This window comes from Microtus pennsylvanicus, chromosome 4, assembly GCF_037038515.1.
Source record: "Microtus pennsylvanicus isolate mMicPen1 chromosome 4, mMicPen1.hap1, whole genome shotgun sequence".
NCBI lineage: Eukaryota > Metazoa > Chordata > Mammalia > Rodentia > Cricetidae > Microtus > Microtus pennsylvanicus.
Window position 1 is genome coordinate 76,030,883 of NC_134582.1, and position 25,591 is coordinate 76,056,473.

Sequence of the window (25,591 nt, forward strand, 5' to 3'; positions counted from 1 at the left end):
TTTTTTTTTTAAAGATTCATGTAGTGTTCTGCTCGCATGGATGCCTGCCTGCCAGAAGGGGGCACCAGATCTCATTATAGATGGTTGTGCTGGGACTTGAACTCGGGACCTTTGGAAAGAGCATCCAGTGCTCTTAACCTCTGAGCCATCTCTCTAGCCCCTATTATTTACTTTTTGAGACAGTGAGGCCTGGCCTAGATACTCACTATGTAGCCGAGGATGACTTTGAACTTTCAATGCCACGCCTCCAACGTGAGACCGGAATGGAACAAGAGCAATGTACGGTGTAAATTTACAGAGACCAAACTGGGAAAAATAGACCTTGTAGGTTAAGAGTCCCGTTTGCAGTTAGGACAGGTAAGAATAACTTCCCGTTTGTCCTGTTTGCTTGCCCCACCTGCACTGAGTGTGTTTAATCACCTGTGGGTGGGAGGTTGTGGGCTGGGAATAGGTCAGGATGTAAGCTTGCCTCTGATTGGACGTAGGTGGGAGGCACGTGGTCAGGAAGTACATCAGGATGTGTACTTTTCCCTGATTGGATCCGAGGGGAAACACAGTAGCCCTGTGGTTTTGTTCCTTAAGTCTCAGCCAAATGTGACTCGTAGCCATTTCCTGGGAACCCAGGAGTGGACTTGGTCAGAGTGCAGCTTCCTGCCAGTATCTAACTAAAGCTTGCTTCAAATTGGCTCAAAATTGTTGAACTGGTTTTTCTCTCGCAAAACTCAGATTTAACTGTATGCTCATTCATCTCTTTAATGTAAAAATCTGTTCTCATCTTTAATAAATGATAAAATTTCTTCATAGGCCTGAGGATGTAGTGTTTACCTAGCATGCAGGAAGCCCTGGATTTAACCCCAGCACAGCTCAAACAGGATTTGGTGACACATTCCCTTAGTCTCAGCCCTCCTGGGAGGTGGTGTTAATTCTGAGGAAACATTCAGGTCAGAAACTTAAACAGGAATTTTAAAAAGATACACATTTTTAACCAGTATACAAAGTATTACAGCATTTCAAACAAAATAGTTCTTGTTTCTTCTGCCCACTCCCATCCTCCTTCCCCAGGCTTTTATGTTTTACCCAGTAGCCCCCTTCCCTCCACGTTGCCTAGTCCTGTTTCCTCGCCTCAGTCTTCAACATCTCCCCACCCCCATTTTATGGTGGCTTCTTTATGTTGTATGACAAACACCCAACCTCTATACACACACACACACACACACACACACACAATACACACACACAAACACATACATACAAATACACGCATACACATACAAGCACACATATACACATACAAACACACATACATAAAAACACACACATACAGACAAACATACACAAACACACACACACAAACTTTAAAAACGGGGAAGCTAAGATACACATATTAAGAGAGAATATACAATATTTGTCTTTCTGAACCTGGGTTACTTTCCATAGTAGAGTATTTTCTGGTAGACTTCACTTTGCTTTATGTCAAAATAGAATTTCATTGTGAATTTGGAGCCACATTTGCATTTTCCACGTGTCTGTTTGCTGGTAGACATCTGGACCAACTCCATTTCCTTTATATTGTTGAGTAAAGCAGCAGTGAACATGGATGTGTTGGGTGTGAATAGAGGAGCGGTGAACATGGATGTGTTTGGTGGGAACAGGGCAACAGTGAACATGGATGTGTTGGGTGTGAATAGAGCAGTGGTGAACATGGATGTGTTTGGTGGGAACAGAGCAGCAGAGAACATGGATGTGTTTGGTGTGAACAGAGCAGCAGTGAACATGGATGTGTTGGGTGTGAATAGAGCAGTGGTGAACATGGATGTGTTTGGTGGGAACAGAGCAGCAGAGAACATGGATGTGTTTGGTGTGAACAGAGCAGCAGTGAACATGGATGTGTTTGGTGTGAACAGAGTAGTGGCAAACATGGATGTGTTGGGTGTGAACAGAGCAGCAGTGAACATGGATGTGTTTGGTGTGAACAGAGCAGCAGTGAACATGGATGTGTTTGGTATGAACAGAGTAGTGGCGAATAGGGATATGTTTGGTGTGAACAGAGCAGCAGTGAACATGGATGTGTTTGGTGTGAACAGAGCAGCAGTGAACATGGATGTGTTTGGTGTGAACAGAGCAGCAGTGAACATGGATGTGTTTGGTGTGAACAGAGTAGTGGCAAACATGGATGTGTTTGGTGTGAATAGAGCAGCAGTGAACATGGATGTGTTTGGTGTGAACAGAGTAGTGGCGAACAGAGATGTGTTTGGTGTGAACAGAGCAGCAGTGAACATGGATGTGTTTGGTGGGAACAGAGCAGCAGTGAACATGGATGTGTTTGGTGTGAACAGAGCAGCAGTGAACATGGATGTGTTTGGTGTGAACAGAGTAGTGGCGAACATGGATGTGTTTGGTTTGAACAGAGTAGTGGCGAACATGGATGTGTTTGGTGTGAACAGGGCAACAGTGAACATGGATGTGTTTGGTGTGAACAGAGTAGTGGCGAACAGGAATGTGTTTGGTGTGAACAGAGCAGCAGTGAACATGGATGCGTTTGGTGTGAACAGAGCAGCAGTGAACATGGATGTGTTTGGTGTGAACAGAGTAGTGGCGAACATGGATGTGTTTGGTTTGAACAGAGTAGTGGCGAACAGGGATGTGTTTGGTGTGAACAGGGCAACAGTGAACATGGATGTGTTTGGTGTGAACAGAGTAGTGGTGAACAGGGATGTGTTTGGTGTGAACAGGGCAACAGTGAACATGGATGTGTTTGGTGTGAACAGAGCAGCGGTGAGCATTGATGTGTTTTGTGTGAACAGAGCAGCAGTAAACATGGATGGATGTGTTTGGTGTGAACAGAGCAATAGTGAATATGGATGGATGTGTTTGGTGTGAGTACAGGAACAGTGAACATTGATGTGTTCAGTGTGAATAGAGCAGCAGTAAATATGGATGGATGTGTTTGGTGTGAACAGAGCAGCAGTGGACATGGATGGATGTGTTTGATACGAACAGAGAAGCAGTGAGCATGGATGGATGTGTTCAGTGTGAACAGAGCAGTAGTGAACATGGATGTGTTCAGTGTGAACAGAGCAGCAGTGAGCATGGATGGATGTGTTCAGTGTGAACAGAGCAGCAGTGAGCATGAATGTGTTTGGTGTGTGTTCAAGACTGATACAGTTGGGTCAACAGGCAGTTCTGTTTTTAATTTTTTGGGAATCTGATTACCAAAACGGCTCCACCAGTTCACACTTCTACCATCTGTGGCTACACTTCTCCTACACATCCTCAAAAGCATTTATTGTCACTGGTTTTCCTGGTAATAGTCATTTTGACTGGGTTGTGATGGAATCTCAAAGTAGTTTTAATACATATTTCCCTGATAGTTAATGATATCAAACAGTTTAAAAACATTGGCCACTTTTGTTTCTACTTTAGATAAATATTCTATTAGCCTATTTACTGACTCACAGTGTGTGTATATGTCTGTTTAATTTTGTAGGTTTTTTTTTTGTGTGTGTATATGTGTAAGCACCCACATGTATAGAGGTTAGGACAACCTTTGAGCATTGGTTCCTCCCTTTTGCCTTGTTTGGGACAGAAACTCTTCAGGCTGGCCTTCAGCTTCTGGAGGTTCCCCATCCCCACTCCCATCTCCTGAAGGGGTGTCTGGGATTGCGGACAGCCATCTGCCTCGTGTGGCAAATGCGTCACTCACTGAGCCATCTCCCCGACCTTTAGTTCTTGTACTGTGTTCTAGGTATTAACCCCGTGTCTAGAGCACGGCTAGCAAACTCTCTCCCATTCTGTGTTTTCCTCTGCTAGAGTTTCCTATGCTCCGCACAGCAATATTTAAAACTAAATATTCTAATACAACATAGTGCAGAGATACACTACTTTGATGTATGCTGGGGAATGACAGCCAGGAAATACTTAAAATTCTGTTTTCCAGCTTTGAATGGTTATGTTTCTATAGGTGCAGAATAGCTTATATGACAATAAAAACAACGCGGCCCATAAAATACCATATTCTCTGAGCCAGTGTGTTTCAGGCGGTTTCTTGGCGTGGCAGTGGTGGCTAGTACAGGGTCCAGTGCATACAGGTGTTCAGGCTGCAGCAAAGCTGAATGGCCACACGCCAGCGAGCACTGCCAGAGACAATGCGGATTCTCTCTGTACTTGATTCTGAGCGCCATGCAAGATGATCCACAGCCCAGGAAGCCCCGTCTAGAGAGGCCTGCTTGTCTTCTGCGGGCCACAGAAACCTGAAAGAGTTTGCTAAAACTGTTATCGTTCCAGAAAGTGGAATTCCACTCCACCCTGTGCCCAGGGGTGTGTTAACACACACACACACAGAGGTTTTCATACAATTTCAATAGTTTCGATTTGTTTATCTAAAGTTCGAAAACCCTGACTTGACTCCCACATGTAGATTCCAGAGGGAGGGCGGTCAGCCCAGACCTGACTGCGTGCTTCTGAGTTCTTGCAGCCAGCTACGCTTTCAGAATCCTATTTCTAAAACCTAGGTTCTTAAACCCAGCATCTTTTGTGATATGGTTCACAGTTTGACCCTAATTAGTGAACTTCTAAGCCATTTGGAAGAAGAAACAGTAACTTCTGATTTCTTTGCCTGAGCTTGGTTTTGTTTGTGTGACTTAGCATAAACTCGGGAGGATCAGGGCCCCCATCTTCGGGGCAGAAGTCAGCCACCTTCCCCTGCTTCTTCTCACCTCTACCCCAGCCAGGACTCAGTATGTTCTAGCCATTGGCCTTCCCGGTACCCAGAGAGGGGAAAGTCGGAAAGGGGCTCCTCGCAGAGCTGGTCAGACAAGGAGACTGGCAGGAGGATTTGACAACCCCAACACATCCGTTCCCCCGTTCTAGAGCCACTCAGCCCTGGAGCTGTGGCGGGATGGGGTACCGTGGGCTGGTGGCGTGTTTCCGTAGCTGGAGGTGGGCGGCAGAAGCCTGCCTGCTGTGCTGTACTGGATTTTCTTGGCTCTGGCATGGATTTGAGAGAGAACGATCACCAGGCTCTGTGTATACTCACACCAGCTTCTGGCTGTGTTTTCCATGTGGTCAGATTGACCTCTGTTTTGGTCTTCTGCTGTCTCTGTTGCCTGAAGTCCCCAACCCTTGCTGAAGAGACTGGTTCAGGCCAACACGGGCATTGTCTGCTCTTGTGACTGAGAATGTGGTACCCACATTGCTCTTGCTTCCTGGCTACATACTCTTCCTAGGTTATTATCAGGGCCTCCCGGCTGTTCTTTCTGCCTTCATGGTGGCTCTCTCCCACCCCTGTATCCGGAATTTCATTCAGAAATTTCCATCTGGAGCCCATCAGAGAAATCCACAATGGGTCTAAATTCAGGTAACAAGTGACCGTAGAATACCCATCTAGAACACAGCTGCTACTCCCAAGGGAGCATCAGGCTGGAGGAAGCAGGATTGTAAGAGCCAGAGTCCGCAGAGAGGCAGTGCCTTCTGCTAGGACAGGGAGCTGCACCCACAACATTGTAATGCTGTAGTCACCGAAGCAAGACCTCCAAATGACAACGCCAGTTGGCATGCCATCTCTCAGGGCCCCACCCCTAGGTGAAGAGCTACAGGCAGCTAGTGACTGATGAGAGAGAATCAGTATTCTCCGGAGAGAGGCCCCCTGAGAGGTTATCTAATCCTGAATGGTCAGCCCTGAGCACACAGACATATGACCAGCACTAACTGGACTCAGGAGCTGCCAGTACGCATGTATGAAATTCTCAAGGAAAACATTCCATCTGTTCTTGTAACTCCCTGTTTAGAACTTCTCAGTGACATCACCCTTTGGATGAAGCCCCTTTGTATCATGTATAAGATTCTACCAGCTATGGCCATGCAGATCTCTCTAGTGTGATGTATAGGGCTCCATTATTTATGGCCATGTGTGCCTCTCTAGCTACCTTCCTCACCCTGTACCCCGTGCCCAGCCACACCAGCCTGCTGTAGGGATTCCTTCAGCCAGTAGCCTTTAAGTTACCGGCCCACTTGGGCATGGCCTCTTATACCATATATGCCAATGTAAAGAGCGCATCTGACCTCTCTTCTGGGTGGCATGATTCGGTTCCTGTTCCCCATTCATGCAGAAGATTGTGATCTGTGAGTCTGCCCCTAAATAAATAACCCTTTATCATACTCAGTTCTGAGCTAGTGTGGGATTTCTTTTTAGTGTCCTTCATCAGCCTCTCCCTGTCCCTCGGATACAGAATCCTCTTGGGTCTTTTCTTCTGTCCACTTAGCCCACATCCTCCCCCCCCCCCTTCCCACCTTTGCTGTCTCAGGAATATTTCTTCATCCTGTCACCCCCAGATAAATGTGCTCTCTCCTGGGAGGCCTTGTTATAGCTCCCAGGAATGATCTATTGTTTCTTCTCTGTGTTTCTGGAACTTAGGATCGCACGGTGTTTAAAGCTGTGGATTCTCAAGTCAGACTCCCTTTCAACTCACCCTGGCCCTTCAGATGAAGGAGCACAGGAGGAAGGAGCTGCCTTTCTGGGCCTTGTTTTCCTCTCTAGAAGATGAGGCTGATATTGCAAACACCACACATTTCTGTGACGTTTGGAAGAGGCAAGAATTTGAAGTGCTTCCTTAGCATTTGGCCATAGTTAGCACATGGCAAGTTCTAGTTTTTTCACGTAGTCACGGTGGTTTGGGCATTTGCAAATTCCTCTTCCAAGACCTGCCCACCTTCAGGGCCTGTGAAGAGTTTGCTCGCCTATCTGGTCCTGAATGCAGCTGTCAGGAAGTGTTGCCCAGGCCTCGTCTACAGAAACAGGCAGCAGAACACAGAATGCCTACGCTTGGTTATGAGTGGTCCGAGACCCACGGTCATTATTACCTGGATGTCTCTGTGCCTGACTCTCTCCGGTGGTTTCCAGGACAACATGGGAAGCCAATTGGCCACAGGCACCCAATTTGTGTCCTTTCTGTGTTGTTGTGAACTCTAGGTGACATGTCTGAGAGTAAAGCCAAGAAGATTGAAATCAAGGACGTGGATGGGCAGACTCTCAGCAAGCTGATTGATTACATCTACACGGCGGAAATCGAGGTGACCGAAGAGAATGTGCAGGTAATCTCTGCCGCTGGCCCATGTGCCACACACTCAGTCCCTGCCATTTAACCCTCACGGCTCCTCAGAGGTCACTACAGCGGAAACCAAGCTGCAGAGAATTAAGCCACTTTACCTGGGTCACATGGCCAACCCGTGGGCCAGCTGGCCCTAAATACCTATGTTTAGCGTAAGTAGCTATGCTTTTCAGCACTGGGTCACATAATAAACCCCTTTGCATGAGCCCAGCCCGGGAGTCAGGAGTTTTTAGCTCATGTTGTGTTTAGCTTATGAAGGGGGAGCCAGAAGCTTGGTGATCCCTTCTTCTCTCCAGGTTGTTCTTTCATCCCAGCGGGGTGTGAGGCTGTTAATGTTTCTTATCTTTTAGCTTTGGTCATGTGAAGGCCCTGAGCAGAGGATGGAGTCTCAGGTAGTGTGGTTATGGCATACTGTGTGTGCCTTTCCCCCTTTCTCAGCCCTGCCTGGCATCTGAAGCCTGGGAGTCAGTGAAGACAAAGAGGACCCAAGAGAGGACATCCATATTGTGCTCCAGTTGGGGAGCTAACTGGGAGGCACTCTTGACCTTCACAGATCACGAGGCTAAACCGACAAGGATACATTCTCCTGCTTTTACTGTTTAACAAGAGCAATGGCGTATGTGTGATTCGAAGATTTTTCTTGTTGTTATTATTTAGTTTTAGTTTTTGGTTGTTGTTTTGTTTTTGCACAGCCACTTTATGTACTTGAGTCTCACACCTCTTTAGTGAGCAAGAGGCCTATTTCCCTTCTTAAAGACACCACGCTTCCAGGCTGGCTCTGTCTGAGAGACTGGATTGGTAATTGCTTGTTCTTTCATCTCTGCCCCAATGTTTCTATTGCCTGCCACACCCCTTGTTGGGCACTGTAGATGTAACAGCACTGGTCCCGTGGTGTCTGCAGGGTAGGGGTAAGGACAGACATCCCTTAGGCAAACACACAAGCCACATCTGTGCACAGTCCCTTGCAGCGAGAGGATGCTAAGGGACACTGGATGAAGGAAGGGATTTGGGCAGGGCCTTTTTTAGGGTTAAGTTTCAAGTTGAGGCCGTGGAATGAGTGTCTGTGTGCCTGCCCTTTGCTTCCCAGCCACTTCCCAGAGCCTTATCAGTCCCCGGCCCTGACACCCTGGAGTCAAGTTCAGTCCGCTCCACAGAGTGGAGGTGTGAGGCACCCATTCTACAAGTTGTCTCCTCCACAGAACGGAGGTGTAGGGCGCCCATCCTACAGGTTCTGTGTCCTCTACAGAGCAGAGGTGTAGGGCACCCATTCTAGAGGTTCCGTCTCCTCCACAGAACGGAGGTGTAGGGCGCCCATCCTAGAGGTTCTGTGTCCTTTACAGAGCAGAGATGTAGGGCACCCACTCTAGAGGTTCCGTCTCCTCCACAGAATAGAGGTGTAGGGCACCCATTCTGGAGGTTCTGTGTCTTCCACAGAGCAGAGGTGTGGGCACCCATTCTAGAGGTTCCGTCTCCTCCAGAGCAGAGGTGTAGAGAACCCATTTTAGAGGTCTTCATAAACTCACTGTGTTCGGACCCAAGCTACTTGATCTCCTTGAGCCTTGTTTTCCAGTGTTTGTATTTCATCGATATGGGCATGATGACACCATTTAAAACGATGGAGTTGTGTGAGCATGTTGACACGGGCTTCAGAACGAGAGACCTAGCATATGGTGCATACGAGTACCTAGAAGAGAGAACTGTGATGTCATCACTCACATGCAGAAGGCACTGGGTGCTGATGGGGACTGAGGACAGGTAGCCGGGTGGCCAGATAGTCATGGTAAAGAGTCAGGGTGGGGCTAACCCCATCTGATCTAGACGAGTCTGGGAACTCTGCCAAGTAGGAGCATAGTTTGGGATACCTCCTGGGGTGTGCCTAGAATGCTTGGCATGGATAGAGGCCTGGGCCAGGCATCAGCTGTTCTTCTGAGAAGGGCCTTTGGGCTAGCTTCTCAGTAGTTAGGGGTAGAAAGCACCATGTAGAAGGCCCAGGGCTGCAGGCTGTTGGAGCCTGCCTCCCTCGTGCTGGGCTGTAGACCTTCATTTATTGGACACTCAGTGCTGGGCTGTAGATCTTCATTCGATTGGCTATTCAGTGCTGGGATGTACACCTTCATTTATTGGACACTCAGCACCTTTTTTGTTTTCTGAGCTACTGCCCCGTGCGGGCAGACAGTGTCTACAGAGAAGACGCTGTGACAGGCTGCTTCCCCAAGGAACAGCTGCTCTGTGGGCAGACACAGATGGGGGGCCCTGGTGGAGGCGAACAGGAGGAAGTAGTCGCTGCTGCCTGATGGGGATAAGCAGGGCAGACCACACTCAGGAAGTGTTTGGGCCAAACTCTGAAGGAAGAGGAGGTAGTCTGGTTTGCCTTTGCTGTCTGTGTGCCCCTCCCCTCCCCCAGGCTGGGAGTGCCTCCCCCCATCCCCTGGGGACGTGCTGTCAGGGATTGGGGCTTGATTGAATGGCCCTGAGAGTTAAATCTTACTCCCTCTCAGTCTGGTCCTTGGAGATGTGGCTCTCCCATGGTGGAGATGCGGACAGGTCTGTCTGACAGTAATGCTGTTAGACTCCAGTCCCTTGACCTCATCCTCATTAGCACCAGTGGGACACCAATACCAGCCCTGTTTGTAGCTGATGACAAAAGGACTTAGCGACCTGGGTCACACGGGAGTAAGTGGAGTGGGGACCTGACTAACCTTTGTGGCTGTGCCGAACTTAAGCGAGTGACTGGAGCCTTGGTTTCTGCTCCCGTGGTTTAATTATAATCAAACCCGACAGCGGCTGTGCACTCTCTGTGCAGGGCCGTGCTCGCGCTACGAGCGTGCCACCTGGCTGATTCTCACAAGCTGTTCTGGCACGACTGTGACCAGGCCCACTGTGCTGTTGAGACTGGGAAACGCAGGCTGTCGTCCTCAGCCACATGGCCAGTAAGTACGTGGAGACAGCAGAGTTAAAAGTGACACTTTGATGACCGGGCTGTCCTGTCACCCGTCCGTTGCTTGTGCTTTTCTGTTCTCCCTTCCCCTCGCACCATTGCTCTGTCAGCCTTCGCGGAGTTCAGCTTCGAGGCTCTCTGGGTGCCCTTCACCTGGTGCTCCACACGCCCCTGCTGGTGTCTAGCCCTGCCCCCCCACCCCCTGGATGCTGTTCCAGGTCTAGGTACTTTCTGAGGCAGGGCATTTCCTCTTGTTTTTGCAAAAGGAAGCAAGGCCTGCGACGGGATATCCTTTGCCACGCTTTCATGTTATCGGAGGGAGAGAGAAAACAAGACAGGCCCAGCATGTGAGGAATGGAGACCTCGCTGTTTGCAACAATCCGAGGGGAACCTGTAAACTCTTCACCATGGGCCATTCAGGGTCTTTTAGGAGTGAGGCGGGAAAGGCACGTGGGAGCTTTTGACCCGGGATAATCTTCCATGCTGATGGGAGTTCCCGCTGACTCCCTTCCCAGGGCTCCAGCTTCCGTCCCTTCAGTGGCCAAGGGGTCTAATCCCACAGTCTGCTTCAGAAACGAGAATGGAGCTGGCCTCAGGAAGCAGGGAAGAGGAAACGCTCAAGTCCTGCAAATGTGGAAGATGGGACTGACCAGTCATCTCATACATGTTTACCCCTGGGAGTGTGTGTGTGTGTGCATGCATGCGTGGGTCAGTCTGATGAGGTCTCAGTGCATAGGAAATGGCTAATCTCTTGGTCTCTCCATCCTCTCCACTTTCCTTTCTGTCCTGAGTGAAGCAGGGAGGGTGTGTGTGTGCATGTGTGTGTGTGTGTGTGTGTGTGTGTGTGTGTGTGTAGAAAATAGCCTTTGAGTCTGAGATCAAAGAGTGTAGGAGCCTTTAGAGAAACCAGTAACCCATGCCAGTTCAAGGTGCTCAGATGGGAGAGGGCCAAGCAAGATGAAGGGTGGGGGTGTGGGTCACAGCAAGGTGGGAGTCTCATTGGTTTTTGTATACTACGTGGGTTTGCGAATAGTCAGGAAACTGAAAGCTGTGTGGGTAGCTTGCCCACGGAGGTGTTAGGTGCTGGGAGTGCAAGCGAAGGCATGTGCTCAGGAAATAATTTATTATTATATTTCTCGAGCTGGTTGTCACGAGCTTGAAGACTTAATCACTAAACTGCGCTTTCTTCCTGGAGAGAATGAGGGGAAGGGAGGAATCTGTGTATCTGACGAGGTCTCACTGGGGCTCGGCAGGGAATGCAGTCTGGGGAGAGACAGGAGTCTCAGGCATCTTGAAAGTCACTGGGTAAGATGGAACCCCATCCTAGCATGAATACATGTCCCAGGCTGCCTAGAACTGAGGGGTCCCCCAGGACTTATCCTGAAACAAGCTGGGTCAGACAATGACAGACAATGCAGGAGGAACGGCTGGGGTGCTGTGGAAGCCCCCTGGTGTACAGCCTTCCATTCCCAGTGCGTATTCAGCGAGAACGGCTAACGGACTTTCAGCTCACCGGCAGGCAGAACTAATCTGATCTTGGAATCTGTGTGGCCAGGCTGAGCGGTCCACAGGTTAATTGAGTTTTCCAGTTTTATGACTGCTTAGTGGACGGAGGCTGTGTGGTGGGGACGGAGCTCCTGCAGTTAGATCCGGGCTGTAGCTGGGTTCACTGACGTTTTAAAACTCTGAGGTGAAGGAGATTTTTATCTTCTTCTTCAGGAATGAATCAGTGGGCCAGCAAACACCAAGGACACTGTGCTAATTTAACTCAGCCTTGCTGGGGACACAGCAGGCGGGAGGCGGCTGGAGGGCAGGAGTGGGGTGGGAGAAGGGGAAGCTAGCTGCAGATAGGCAGAGTTCTCTGTGGCGAGGAGATGCCCGGTCCGCCCGACACACAGGGGTAGGGGGTGGGCCGCTGATGCCTTTGGGAGGGGATGATGAATGGGACACAGTCGTCCTTCCACAGCATAGAAAGTCCTGTGATGTCCCCCAGTCCTGTCGAACCAGGACAGTTGGTTACCCCTGTGGAAGGACAAGGCCCAAGAATGATCAGTGGGACATTGTTTTGGGCCTAAGCACGTAGAGGTGATGGGAGTCTTTATGGGGGGTGCAAAGATGTTTTGGGAGAAGATCAGCATTTAAATTATCTATCATCTATCTATCTATCTATCTATCTATCTATCTATCTATCTATCTATCATCTATCCATCCATTCATCCATCCAGAATTACACACACACACACACACACACACACACACACACACACACACACACACATCTGTGATGCCCAGAATAAAGCACGCAGACATATCTGCCTGCTGCCATGCCTCCCTGGGCGAGCCATTGTGGATGGGAACAGCTGGAGCTGGTCTGGCTCAGCTTCTTTCCCTGAGAACAGGGAATTGCTGGGAGGAACTGGTGCTGGGCTCTGCAAATTACAGAATCTTTCAACACTCTGTGGTTTTCCCCTAAGTTTCTTTTTGGTAAATTATCTGGCTACCTGTCTCTTTCACAGATTGAGTGGGACAGTAGAGTCCAGAGTGGGGGTATGCCTTTTATCTTGTTTTTATGATCTAGAGGACAGGTTTGGGCAGCCTTGGGAAGCTTGACAGAGAGTGCCCAGCAGGCCTGCTCAATCCAGTCTCCCCTGGTTACTAGGAAAAACATTTGCACACACCCAAGCAAGAACTATTCTGTTTTCCATGATGCAGAATAAGCAAGTGTCCTGTGACTTTTAAAAAGAAAACTTGGCTCTCCTTTCAGTCAGTTGATAAGCACCGTCAAAGCAAGATCGGGTTGTTGTGCTTACGACTGAATCCTAGAGCCTCGACCCGTGCCTGGTATACAGGCGCTCAACAGTGAGAATGAGCCAATGAGGCACACAACAAGTACCTTTCTGAGTGAGGGCAGCACACTGAAGGTCGCAGGGAAGTGGCTCTTAGACTTGGCTGGCTGCAGAAGCATGGAAGGGAGCCTTAAACATCTCGCTGTGCCCAGCTCAGAGCTGTTGTGTAGCTCTGTTCCAGGAGAGAAGCAAACCGACACCCATTCACCCCAAACAGGGAACCGACAACAGACCAAAGTGCAGATGCCGTCAAAGTCTAACTTGGTAAAGCCGATCAGTTCTATTGGAGTCACTTAAAGGAGTATAGGCGAGGGTGAGCTTACAGGGGCAGAAATGACTCCAAGAACAAAGCTGGGAACCTGGAGCTCACTGCATAGTCTAGTCAGCTCAGTAAGTTGGAGATCATCCTTTGCACAGAGTTCAGGAGGAAGCTCAGCTGGTCTCCTCTTCCTTCAGGTAGCTCAGCTTGTCTGAGATTGTCTGTCTCTCTCTTGTCCTTATTGCTTGGACAAACCTGGGGAGGGAGGGCCCAGTAGATCTGATGAGTTTCGGGGACTTCCTGGAGCTGTTGGGTTGTTTGCTTCCTTAGCTTGAGAGCCTCTCTGAAGGGTGGGGTGTTTCTCCTCTTCATGGATCGTCTGCTGTTTAACCTCTCTGTAGACATCAGTAGCTCAACAAGATTTCTTCCAAGATGGAAGGTTTTGATCTCAGAAGAAACCATATAGCCTGCTCATACACATCAGAATCTTTAGACAGGACACCCAGGCGTCAGGATTTACAATTCTCTGGGTCACACCAGTGTGTAACCAAGGACACAGAGCCTCTGCGTGTGCTGTACATGGGTACACATTTTGTCACCCTGAGTGAGGTTCCTGGTCCCGCAGGTATAAGATTGCTTGAGTTCTTAGTAATGAATAGGTTCAGCCTACCTTCCTGCTGAACCCAAACCTGCATTTTACTAAAGTCCTGGCCTGGAGACCACCATGGGAGACTTTATAGGTTAGGATGGTACTGAGACCCCATGTGGGTGTGGCCTTGAGGGCAGAATAGCAGAAAGCAAGGCTGCACAGCAGACTGGGAAGTTTGGACGACTCAGTGAAAGGCTGTGGAGAGCCGTGAGAAAACCTTGAGTATACCATCACAGACACGTACGGGAAGAGTGGTTACTGGAGACGAGCCCTGGGGGTGGGACCCGGAGTCTCAGACTATGGCCTTCTCTTGCAGGTGCTGCTCCCGGCAGCCAGCTTGCTGCAGCTCATGGACGTTCGGCAGAACTGCTGTGACTTTCTGCAGTCCCAGCTGCACCCCACCAACTGCCTGGGCATCCGCGCATTCGCAGACGTCCACACGTGCACCGACCTCCTGCAGCAGGCCAACGCCTACGCAGGTAAGGCCCGGGCGGCCCGCGTTTCTTCAGGGCTGGTGGGTTCTGTCACTCATCCTGTTGAGGACCCGCCGAAGTTTTGAGAAGTTGTTCCTATGGCAGAGCCTCGATGATTTGGTTAGGGAGACAAAGCACAGACAATTAACAGTACACAAGTCTCAGTTGTTGCTGAATGGGATGTGGCTGATTTGTCTGTGGGAAGTAGCTGGCAGAGAAATGTCTGAGGAGTCTTGGGAGTGTGTGTCAGTGAGAGAGAATATGAGTATTTGAGTGTGGGTGTGTGAATTTGTATGTGTGTGTATGAGTGTACATGAATTTGTGTGCGTGTGTGTGCGTGTGTGTGCATGTGTGTGCACGTGTGCATATGTGGAATAAACTGAGCTTAGGGTTGAAATAGATCTTTGTGGTTTAAGACCAATTTCCTTTGGTTAAATTGTTCTTTGTAGATGATATTGGAGGTTAAATATGTTCTGGGCTCCTGGTGATTAACAGGTATCCTCTGTACACACCATTTTGCTTTCTACAGTCACTGATTTTTAATTATACTTGTGATTCAGCCCTGCAGCGGCCGGAGGATCACTACAAGTTCACGGCCACTGTGGCCTCCATGATAAAAACCCCATGTCAAAACCAAAACCAAAGCAAACACCAACCAACTCCCAAACGAGAATGAGATTGCAGAGTCAGACACCATGTTGGTGTCTCGCATTCTTTAACTCCAGCTCGAGGGATCTGATGCCCTCTTCTGGTCTCCTTGTGTACTTGCACCCACATGCACATACCCACACACAGACACATAGTTAGACATAAATAAAACATCTAAACAAAAAGCTATTTCATGTGTTGGCTTCCTCCATTTACCTCTGAAAATTGTGAACATTGTTAATTTTAAGTTTGCTTTAGATTCTTGTGTTGACTTCTCCAGGAGAATAAGAACAGGCCTCCACAGACTTTCTGTCTCTCACACACACCACCTTACCCACACTTCATCCTCTGTCTTCCTCCCAACGGAGCCACTCAGTTATCACAGTGAGGTGCTTTAACCAGAATAAATGTTCACAAACATCAGAAAGGCAGAAACCGTCTTATTCTTTAGTATGTGTGTGTGCAACCAGACACATCAGGACGAACTTAATATGTGTGTACAACCACACACAGCAGGACGAGCCTCAGTCTGACATGTCTCCTGGGCAACACTGTCCCTTCGAGAGAGCTTGTCATCCTGGTATTTTGATGGAGTCTTGGGAGGCAGAAGAAACGAAAGTCACCAGGCAGGCAGTCCACCACAGTTAGCAGGATGTACACTCTCCCTCACTATCCACTGCAGCAAGTGGTCTGGCCATTTTAATCACTAGGCCTGTGCACAGCATCCTCCTTGCCTCTCAGTGAAAAGCTTTGCCTTGTCCCACACCCAGGTGACCACGGCCAGGTCTGCTCTGCTCTTCTGCTTTCTGTCTGGCCAGGGCCTTGGAAATGAGTGGAGGCCCTGCTGTCTGCCCTGTGCTGCCTTAGCCCCAAGTCCATGAGACGACAAGTGTCCTGTTTGCTTTTGTTCTCTCACCAAACCCCTGGCACAGAGGCACACATGACCAATGGTCACAGACTGTGTTCAGACACACGTGACCAATGGTCACAGACTGTGGCGTCTCCGTGTTCAGACACACATGACCAATGGTCACAGACTGTGGCGTCTCCGTGTTCAGACACACATGGCCAATGGTCACAGACTGTGGATCTCCGTGTTCAGGCACACATGACCAATGGTCACAGACTGTGGAGTCTCCGTGTTCAGACACACATGGCCAATGGTCACAGACTGTGTTCAGACACACATGACCAATGGTCACAGACTGTGTTCAGACACACATGACCAATGGTCACAGACTGTGTTCAGACACACATGACCAATGGTCACAGACTGTGGCGTCTCCGTGTCCAGGCACACATGACCAATGGTCACAGACTGTGGCATCTCTGTGTCCAGGCACACATGACCAATGGTCACAGACTGTGGAGTCTCCGTGTTCAGGCACACATGACCAATGGTCACAGACTGTGGAGTCTCCGTGTCCAGGCACACATGACCAATGGTCACAGACTGTGGAGTCTCCGTGTCCAGGCACACATGACCAATGGTCACAGACTGTGGAGTCTCCGTGTCCAGGCACACATGACCAATGGTCACAGACTGTGGAGTCTCCGTGTTCAGGCACACATGACCAATGGTCACAGACTGTGGAGTCTCCGTGTCCAGGCACACATGACCAATGGTCACAGACTGTGGCATCTCTGTGTCCAGGCACACATGACCAATGGTCACAGACTGTGGAGTCTCCGTGTTCAGGCACACATGACCAATGGTCACAGACTGTGGCATCTCTGTGTCCAGGCACACATGACCAATGGTCACAGACTGTGGAGTCTCCGTGTTCAGGCACACATGACCAATGGTCACAGACTGTGGCGTCTCTGTGTCCAGGCACACATGACCAATGGTCACAGACTGTGGAGTCTCCGTGTTCAGGCACACATGACCAATGGTCACAGACTGTGGCGTCTCCGTGTCCAGGCACACATGACCAATGGTGAAAATGACCTTGAAGCTGACCTTTGTGAAGGACTTCTCTAGTAGCCCCAGTTATCACTCCTGTTGGCCCACGTTGTCTGTGAGCCGGAACACCCCTGCTTGCCATCTGTCCGCCTGTGCTCTCCTTTCTCTGCCTTTTCTCTCCTAGCAAGGGTCCCTGAGTGGAAGAGGCCACCTTCCCGAATGATGTTAGCAGGAGCCGGGCCAGGACAGGCATGTGCGTGCATGGGATCTCACTGTCCCACTCGTCAGTGTGGCGAGGGTATGACGCTGAGCTGCTTGGGCATCTCTTTCCCTCTTCCTTGTCTCTTTCGCCATCTTCTGCTAGCCCACCTAGCATGTATATGAATACAAGCCCCGTGTTTTCTTCACCTCCCTTTTCTCTGTCGGATGGGAAGCCAGATCTGTGGGAGGATGGAGACGATGCATCCATCGTGCTGGTGCTCCCTGGTCCTGATGCTGTCAAAGTGATTGGCGCATGTGTGTCTGTCCATAAGTAGCCTAGGGAACTTCCGTTGCTAGTATTTATTGGACTTTTGCTTTGGTCCCCTCCTACGCTAAGCACTCCATGAGCATCCTGGGGGAAGGTCTACAGCAATTGAGGAAACTAAAGCCCCAAGAGGTGAGATGGTTTGAGGGCATGCGGCTAGTGAGGGCAGCGGCAGAATTCAAACCAAGAGCTGGTGTTTGTAACTCTTGCTGTCCACAGCTTCCAGTTTGCAGATCAGGGTAGCTCCGTGAGTCACCAGGGAGGAATGCAGGTAGCTGGAGTGGGCCTATTCTGTCGAAACGGTGCTTGGTAGCCCGTGTCTTGGAGTCACCAAATTCCAGCATCAGACAGTGTAGACAGACAGGCAGACAGACAGACAGCTGATGCTAGTACAGATTTACAGCCATCTTGGGCTTGGGGAAATGCAATATGAATGTCTTCTTCTCTTTCTGGCTGCTCCATATCCTCCCAGCCACACAGAGATTGTCCCCTCACGGCACAAGCAACCATTCCTATGTTCCGTGGTTCAGTTAGCATGATGACAGACACGGGATCTCCTTTCTGGGGTGCAGGCCTGTGACTGTCTTCCAGATGGCCTTTTGAGCAGCTGTAGCGTCTTACAACAGGGAGGTCACGTTTTCCAGGTGCAGAGAATGCAGCTGTCAAAAGCACAACGGAAAGACAGAAGGGCAGGAAGGCTTAGAGAGGGGGTGAGAAGCATGGCTGTGTCTGTCCTCTTCGACTGGTGTGGGCCTGCTTCATCTCATTGATCTTTTACCTCTGGCCTCAGGTGGGGCTTGGTACGCTCAGCTATCCCTGCTTCTCTAGCCAGGCCTTTCACTTCTCTTTGTTCCACCATAAATTTGGATGCATGGTGACTCCTAGGGTCACATACAAGGAACTATCTCAGGCTTACGGTCATGTGCCTTCTAGAAGGGAATCTGCCTTGCATTACGAGATATTTCCAAGCCAACATTTCTAGGAAACCCTTTGGGTCAGATCTAGGAGTCAACGCTCGGGGCTGAGCGACTCTGGCCTGTCTCCTCTGTGGAGGGGATGATACACTGTACTGTTTTCAGGATCATGGGGGATGAGGGGCAGGAGGAGATGTCCTGTAGCTGACACCCCTGTCCCCCATGACAGACCCATCTGCTGCCCTGAGGGAGCCCCAGAGTCAGGCTGTAAACACTAGAACCATGGCTTCTGACTGCTGGTTTTCAAACCGTATGCATGCTGGGGAAGGGGACCAGTTCAAGGCTCCTGAGTTTGGGTTTTTAAAATTTGGAAGCACAGGCAGGTGGGTCTGTGGGTCCCTCTTCTCCCCTCCCCAGTCTTTAGCCAGCTGGGCTCTGCATTCATTTGTCTGCTTGTCCCTAAACTCTTGCTTTTACAACAAATGCTGTTTTTTTTCCCCCAACACTTTGTTCCTATTTCAACTTTAATACAAAACCCGTCGCCGATCGTTCCGGGAAAACAGACTGGTTGAAAGACCATGAGGACGAATGGTTCCATCAGAGGGAGGCCCAGGCAGGGCCTTCGTGTGCTCCTCTTGGATCCAGCAGGATCTCTTTCTTTGGACATATATGTTTCACGGGCTGGAGAGAGGGCTCAGTGATTAAAGAGCACGGGCTGCCCTTCCAGAGGACCCAGGTTCTGTTACTGGCACCCACATGGCGGCTCTCAGCCACCTCTAACTCCAGTTCCGGGGTTCTGATGCCGCCTTCTCTTTGACTTTTAGGGGTACGAGGCAGTCATGTGGTGCATTGACAAACATGCTGGCAAACACTCATAAACATAAAATATGTTCCCAAGGTTATAAACCTTCTTAGTAGGTTCTGGCAGCTTCCCATATCCACAGTTATATTTCCATACCATTGCACTAAACTTGTTAAGATATATACTACTATATGATCAGGTTATCTTCCTGTCTGCCCAGAAGTGAAGGTATGAAAGCTCGCCAGTCTCCTGCCTTCTCTGAAGGTCAATATTGGGTATTGCTATAGGACGTAAGAATATGTGTTTTAACGGACACAGATGCATTCCGCACACATTGTACTTTAATTTTTAACATCTTATTTTTTATGTGTTTGGATGTATGTCTGTGTACCATGTGTGTGCTTGGTGCCAATGGAGGCCAGAAGAGGACATTAGGTCTGAAACTGGAGTTACAGGCAGTTGTGAGCCACCGGGTGGGTACCGGGTACTGACCCAAGTCCTCTGGAAGAGCATCCGGTGCTCTTGACTCATGAATCACCACGCCAGCCCCTACCTATTATACTTTTATTTGACCTAATAGAAAAACTTAGAATCATGTCTAGATTATTAAGGCTGTTCATTTTAATGTGTATGTGTGTGTGTGTGATGTGTGTGTATGTGTATGTGTATGTATGTATGTATGTATGTATGTATGTGTGTGTGTGTGATATGGGTATACCATACTTGACTAGTATTCTGTTGATGGATATTAATGCTTCCAGTTTTACTTTTATAGAATATACTTCAGGTAGCATTAAATCTTTTTGCAATTATTTTATTTTGGGTGGGGGTTTCTGGATCCATGGTCATGCAGAGGTTAGAGGGCAAGTCGTGGGAGTCAGTTTTCTTCTGTGACCCTGCGTGGTCTTGGAATTGAACTCAGGTTGCAGCCTTGTCTGCATTTCTTATGCCTAGTCTTTTGGAGTGCAGTTGGAAGGATATAATCTCGGCAGCATAATGGGATCAGAGAAAATGTACATTTAAGCTGGTGTGGCAGGAGGTAGAGCACAGAGGTGCTGGCCTAGTGTGCGTGGGCATTGAGCACAGCGGTGCTGACCTAGTGTGCGTGGGCCCTGAGCATAGCAGTGCTGAACTAGTAAGCGTGGGCCCTGAGCATAGCAGTGCTGACCTAGTGTGCGTGGGCCCTGAGCATAGCAGTGCTGACCTAGTGTGCGTGGGCCCTGAGCATAGCAGTGCTGACCTAGTAAGCGTGGGCCCTGAGCATAGCGGTGCTGACCTAGTGGGTGTGGGCCTTAGTATAGCCGTGCTGGCCTAGTGTGCGTGGACCCTGAGTATCATGGTAAGTGCTGGTCTATTGTGTGAGGGATTTCCAATTCTATGTACTCGGACAGATAGATACTGTCAAGTTTTTCTCCTTTTAAAAGAAAAAAGCCAGCTCTTGCTTTCTGATTAGTCTCCATCCTTTCAGGTGATAGGAGAACTCTATCGTGCGTGCGTGCGTATGCGTGTGTGTGTGCGCGCACACACACACATGTTGGGAAGCACTGCCTCTATTCAGCAGTCTGTCTGGTTTCCTGTTTGGAACGACCCCGGCTCTTGCAGCTGGGCAGTCTTTCCTACTTCCTCCGGGTCCGGTTTTACTCGCAGGGTGCTGTGCTGTGACTTTTGCCCCGATGCTGTCGTGTTTGCTCTGCGTGGGAGGAGAGCGGGCCTACACTTACAAGTTGACTGCTCAGATCTCTGCCCTCAGCTGACAGCGCCCCAGTCCTTGTGGCTCGCTGGAGGCTGGAAACGGTCGAGTTTTGCACACCCTGTTTCTTATCCCTCGTAATTGTGACTGACTGCTTAATCTTTAACCTCAGAGGTCAGGGCCGGGTTATGAGGACTTTGTTGTTTGGGAGTTAGGGGGCCATGTGCCTGGGCCATCAGCAGAGCTGTTTAGGGGATTTTAATGGGGCCTCATTAAGGCGATGGCAATTAAAATTCTTTCGGTATGTTGTTTACATCAACCTGCCAAAGCTGGGCTGAACCCCTCCAGCCACAAGATGGAAAAGCCATTGAATTTCATGTGCTCATGAGGAGAAATGTCCCCCTAGTTTTGATTGATTAGGTCATTTGGTGGAATGAAGTAATTAAATCAAGGGCAGAAAAGTTTTGCAAAGCACTTAAAAAAGTGAATCCCTGGCCCAGTGAGACCTTCTTGTGACTTGCTACACCCAACGTGGTATGAGGAGAAGGTGATGGTGGTGGCAGGGGCTTTTACTGTTCTGAACACTTGCTGTGACCCAGACCCAGTGCCCCAATAGCACAGACGACTGGGCAGTTTTAAAGAACCCATGGCAGTGTGTGTGTGTGTGTGTGTGTGCGCGCGCGCGTGTGCGTACATGTGTGTGTACACTTGAAAGTGTAAGAGGAGCATATATGTATGACTTGGAGGGAACGTAGACTACATGGAGATTTTCTACCGTCCGTGGGGAAGGCGGAAGAATATTTGGAGTCTGAGGGCTCGTGAGTCTCTGCCTCTTCTGGGAAGAGGTCAGGGTAGACTCTGTTGCTTCCCTGTGGAAGCTTCGGTTTTTCCTTGGAGCAGAGGCGCAACAGGGCTGAAAGATCAAATCCTGACTCAGGAAAGCTGACCTCTGCTCTTCAAAAACAGACCATGAGGAACTGAGTGGGGTGGGCAGGGTCGGGAGCACCTTGGCAGCTCTTTTAAAGTTTCTTTTCCCGCCAAGCGCTTTGATTCTGCTCAAGCCCCTTGGTGTCAGCCAGGATTCCCAGAGACTGCCCAGTAGCTCAGTTCATGGGCTTTCCTCACGGGTACTAGAGTTTGCGGGTTCACGTCACCTCCGTAAGTCAAAGAAGTCACAGATAGGTTATGAGTTCCTTTATCCTGAGCTCATAGCTTAGTTGGTCCAGAGCAAAGGTCTGGTTAATTTTATCCCATTAAGAGAAAAGGAGCTCACTGGGGCGGTGGCTCCAAGCCAGAGTCCTAAGCCATCCTAAAGGACATGGTGGGATCATGATGGTAACTGCAGACACAGCAAGAGGGCTGGGTCCTGAGAGGTTAGCTCCGATGAGGCAGATTTGCAGCCGTCCTTGTGGGTTCCCCAGACCACGCACTGTGGAAAGACCTCATACGATAAAGCAGTGCCCATGGGGGCCAGAAGAGGGCATCAGATCCCAGGAACTGGAGTTTGGAACAGTTGTGAGCTGCCATGCCGGGGTTGGGAACTGAACCAGGCCTTCTGGAAGAGCAGCCAGTGTTCTTCGCCTCCGTGCCTTCTCTCCAGGCCAAGGTACCCCCAGAGTGTGTTTTCCTGTAATCAGACAGTCTTGCTTTCAAAGTCTGGATTTATGTTTACTGTTGTGTGAACTTGAGTAGGAGACACAGGCTTTATTCTTCTGTTCCTTCTGTCTCTGATGTGGAGAGATTGGTATTCACTTTGTTAGGGCTTTGGAGAAAATTAAATTACTCTCTCTCTCTCTCTCTCTCTCTCTCTCTATCTATCCATATATATATATTGCAATATTGCACATAATATGATATAATAATATATATATTTTCCCAGTGCAGTGTTAGCTAGAATTAGGAAACACCTCACTCAACCTTCTCTGGCCAACCATGCCCCCAGAGAAAGCCCCTTCGACCCTGAGGTAAACGCCTTGTGTTGCTTAGCATGGGGGAAGTCTGCAAGTTACGTGGGAACTCTCTATTGTCCACAAATTCTCATGCAAATAGACAGACACACACAAATGGTTTCATCACCAGCACTTGGGATTCAAACAGTGTTTGTTATTGGTAGTAAGGGCTGGTTCGTTATAATGATGGCTAGGACCCTTGATTATGTTAATTCCTTCCTGTTATTCCTTCTAGGGAAATAGGAAACAAATGACAATGAAGGTTGTAATGTATTATTGGAGGGTCTCCCTCTCTGGGCTGGGCCATGGTCACAGGACACTGTCTTTGTATGAGTACCTCTCCAAGACCTAGCTCTCTCTGGCATCTCCCTCGGATGACATGGGGCCCCGATGAATGAAGCAGAGCCCGGAGCTCCACTAGACTGTGCTCAGTGTTCTCTGCACAATTCTCTATTTTTTCCCCATGATTCTGCCGTTTCTATACGTGAGGTGCCTCTTTGAGAGGGAACATTCAGCCCCAGTCCTCAGCCTATTGTCCTCTGTAATCAGAATGTTAGAATCAACAGGAGAAGGGAGCTGGAGAAATCAAGCAAACCTAACAGTCAGGCCATCAGCTTCAGGCTGGGATTGTTTGGGGCCAGCAAGCCTGTTTGTAGGCATCGCCTTGGTTTGCTTGATGTCTGAAGAAACCACGTTTGAAACATCATGTGCTGACCTAGTGCTAGACTCTTAGCAAATGCAAGTTTTGGATATTTGCTTCTTTTAAGGCTCACAACTCTTTTATGAGCTGTTCTATTAAGAGCTGAGAAAATAGTAGCCACGGAAGACTGAATGCTCGCATGACTATAGAGTTTGCTGAATTCAGTGGAATTAAATTTGATGTCTGAGATCTTTTAGGACCACCACCCCACCATCTCAGAGGGTGCCCCACAGCTGTGGACAGGCATCCCTGTCAGAGCCGGGCTGTCCGCAGCCAGACTCTGTGGTGGGGAACAGGTCGACAGACTTCATTTCTAATGAGCTGCTTAGGGACTCCAGCGTAGACTAATATTCACTGCTGTTTTTGAGCCTCAAGTAAGACCTAGTTCAAATGTTTTGGTTATATTTTTTCAACGATGAGCTCAAAGTCTGGAAAAAGTGACCATAAGGCCTTCTCTTAGCCGAGGCTCTTTGCTACATCCTGCATCAATACATTAAAGGGGCCGGTGTAGCTGTGCATGCCTGCCCTTGGGAACCTGAGACAGGAGGATTGAGAGAATGGCCAACCTGGGAAATATAGCAGGACCTGTGTCAAAATGACATCAGAAAACAACCAGCAGCAGCAACAACGATGAAATATACAATATCCAAAGTACCAAAATAAAAAAAAAACATAAAATACACCTAATTCAAAACAAAACAAAGAAAAATTGAGCAGCAACAGCTCAATATTAACCTTTGGGTAACCCAGACGAAGGGAGGAATTCGCTAGGGGCTTGGTAGGCCTGACGTTTTCTCAATCTAAAATTAGAAATAAGTTTTGTAAGAAATGATTTGAGCAGGGGCTTGGTAGCTCAGTGGTTAAGAGCACTTACTGTTCTGGTGGAGGACCTGGGGGGGGGGGTTGTCAGCACCCACATGGCAGCTCACAACTGATTTACAGTCTGTCTAGTCCCAGGGATCTGATGCCCTCTTCTGACTTTTATGGTCTTCTGCATACATATGGTACACATACGTACATTTAGGTACACACACGCGCACACACATAAGCACACATACAAACACACACACAAGCACACATACACATAAGCACACACACACATTAAAAATACTAATGATTAAGTTCCTTTTCAACTCTTTAGAAGGCAACAAACGTGAGAGGGATTTAATATGCTCGAATTTTCTTTTGCATTACAGAGCTTTACCAGTCTTTTAGAAGCCTTCTAGGGCTGGAGGATGCTAAATCTCATTTGAGAGATCTGCCAGACTGGGCAGGGCAACTCTAGTGGGAAACTGGGGGTGCATCCTGTTAGAGTTATCTAAGAGACTGTCAGTCTGGGGGAACGGGGTGAGGGGTTGGTGAGGGAGCAGAAGTGGAAGGAGACCTAGGGCTAACGGGAGGGTCTCGTGAGCCTCAGAGCTGCCTGAACTGGAAAATGCCGTCTGGGTAAGCTGACATGGGAAACGCTGGCACACTTCCACATGGGCTCTTATCATGAAACCCACAGAAACGATGCCGTTGGCCCAAGAATACAACTCAAAAACGGCGAAGCCAGGCCTGCACCTAGGTCCTTCTTTCCGAAGTGGGTAGCCTTTCAGTGAAACACAGCGCTCTGGATGACGGCCCAAAACTATCTCTTGTTCTTTTCTTCTGTGGACCCCAGGCCTGTGGAATTTGTCTTGCTTTAGCTGTTCCAAGATTGTCCTTCTCTGAACAGCTGTGCAGGCCGGCTGCGACGGACAGTTCCCCGTGTTTGTGCAGCCAACTTGTTGTTACCTGGGTGAACACTAAACCGGACATCCCTGTCAAACAGAGACTCACCAGATAGAGCAGGCTAGGTTTGGAAAGAGCCATGCTGCCCCTGACTTCCTAATGCTGATGTCCTGTGAGAACCACTTTTACGTGGCTGAGCTGCAGGGGGCCCTGCACTGTGCCCGGACAGCGAATGAGCTCCGTTATGTAAGCAGGTCCCAGTGAGGCTTTGTTGCGAGGCCGTCAGACTCCAGAGCGTGGATGAAATACAAACTCAGACGGCTCTGCCCCACTTTCGCCTGTTGTCCAGGATAGCACAGGACGATCCATGCCTTCACTTCTGAGTTAAAAGTCCAGTTTCCCCCCACAGCCGGGATGCTGTCTTTTTCTCTGTCCCTCCCCATCTTCTAGCTTTCTCCAGCCTCTACTCCCG

The 25,591-nt window shown here is 49.2% G+C and overlaps 1 protein-coding gene across 5 annotated transcripts in view; it reads left to right on the forward strand.

The window, feature by feature from the left end:
• Positions 1–25,591, forward strand: part of Klhl3 (kelch like family member 3) — a 118,745-nt gene that overhangs the window by 41,334 nt on the left and 51,820 nt on the right. For all 5 annotated transcript variants that reach the window (XR_012910348.1, XR_012910349.1, XM_075969463.1 and 2 more), the window contains 2 exons: positions 6,968–7,089; positions 14,115–14,277. Coding sequence is in view for 3 of the 5 variants with exons in the window: in XM_075969463.1 (XP_075825578.1) it covers positions 6,968–7,089; positions 14,115–14,277 (285 nt within the window). In the remaining 2 variants the exon portion in view is untranslated. The remainder of the gene's footprint in view (positions 1–6,967; positions 7,090–14,114; positions 14,278–25,591) is intronic.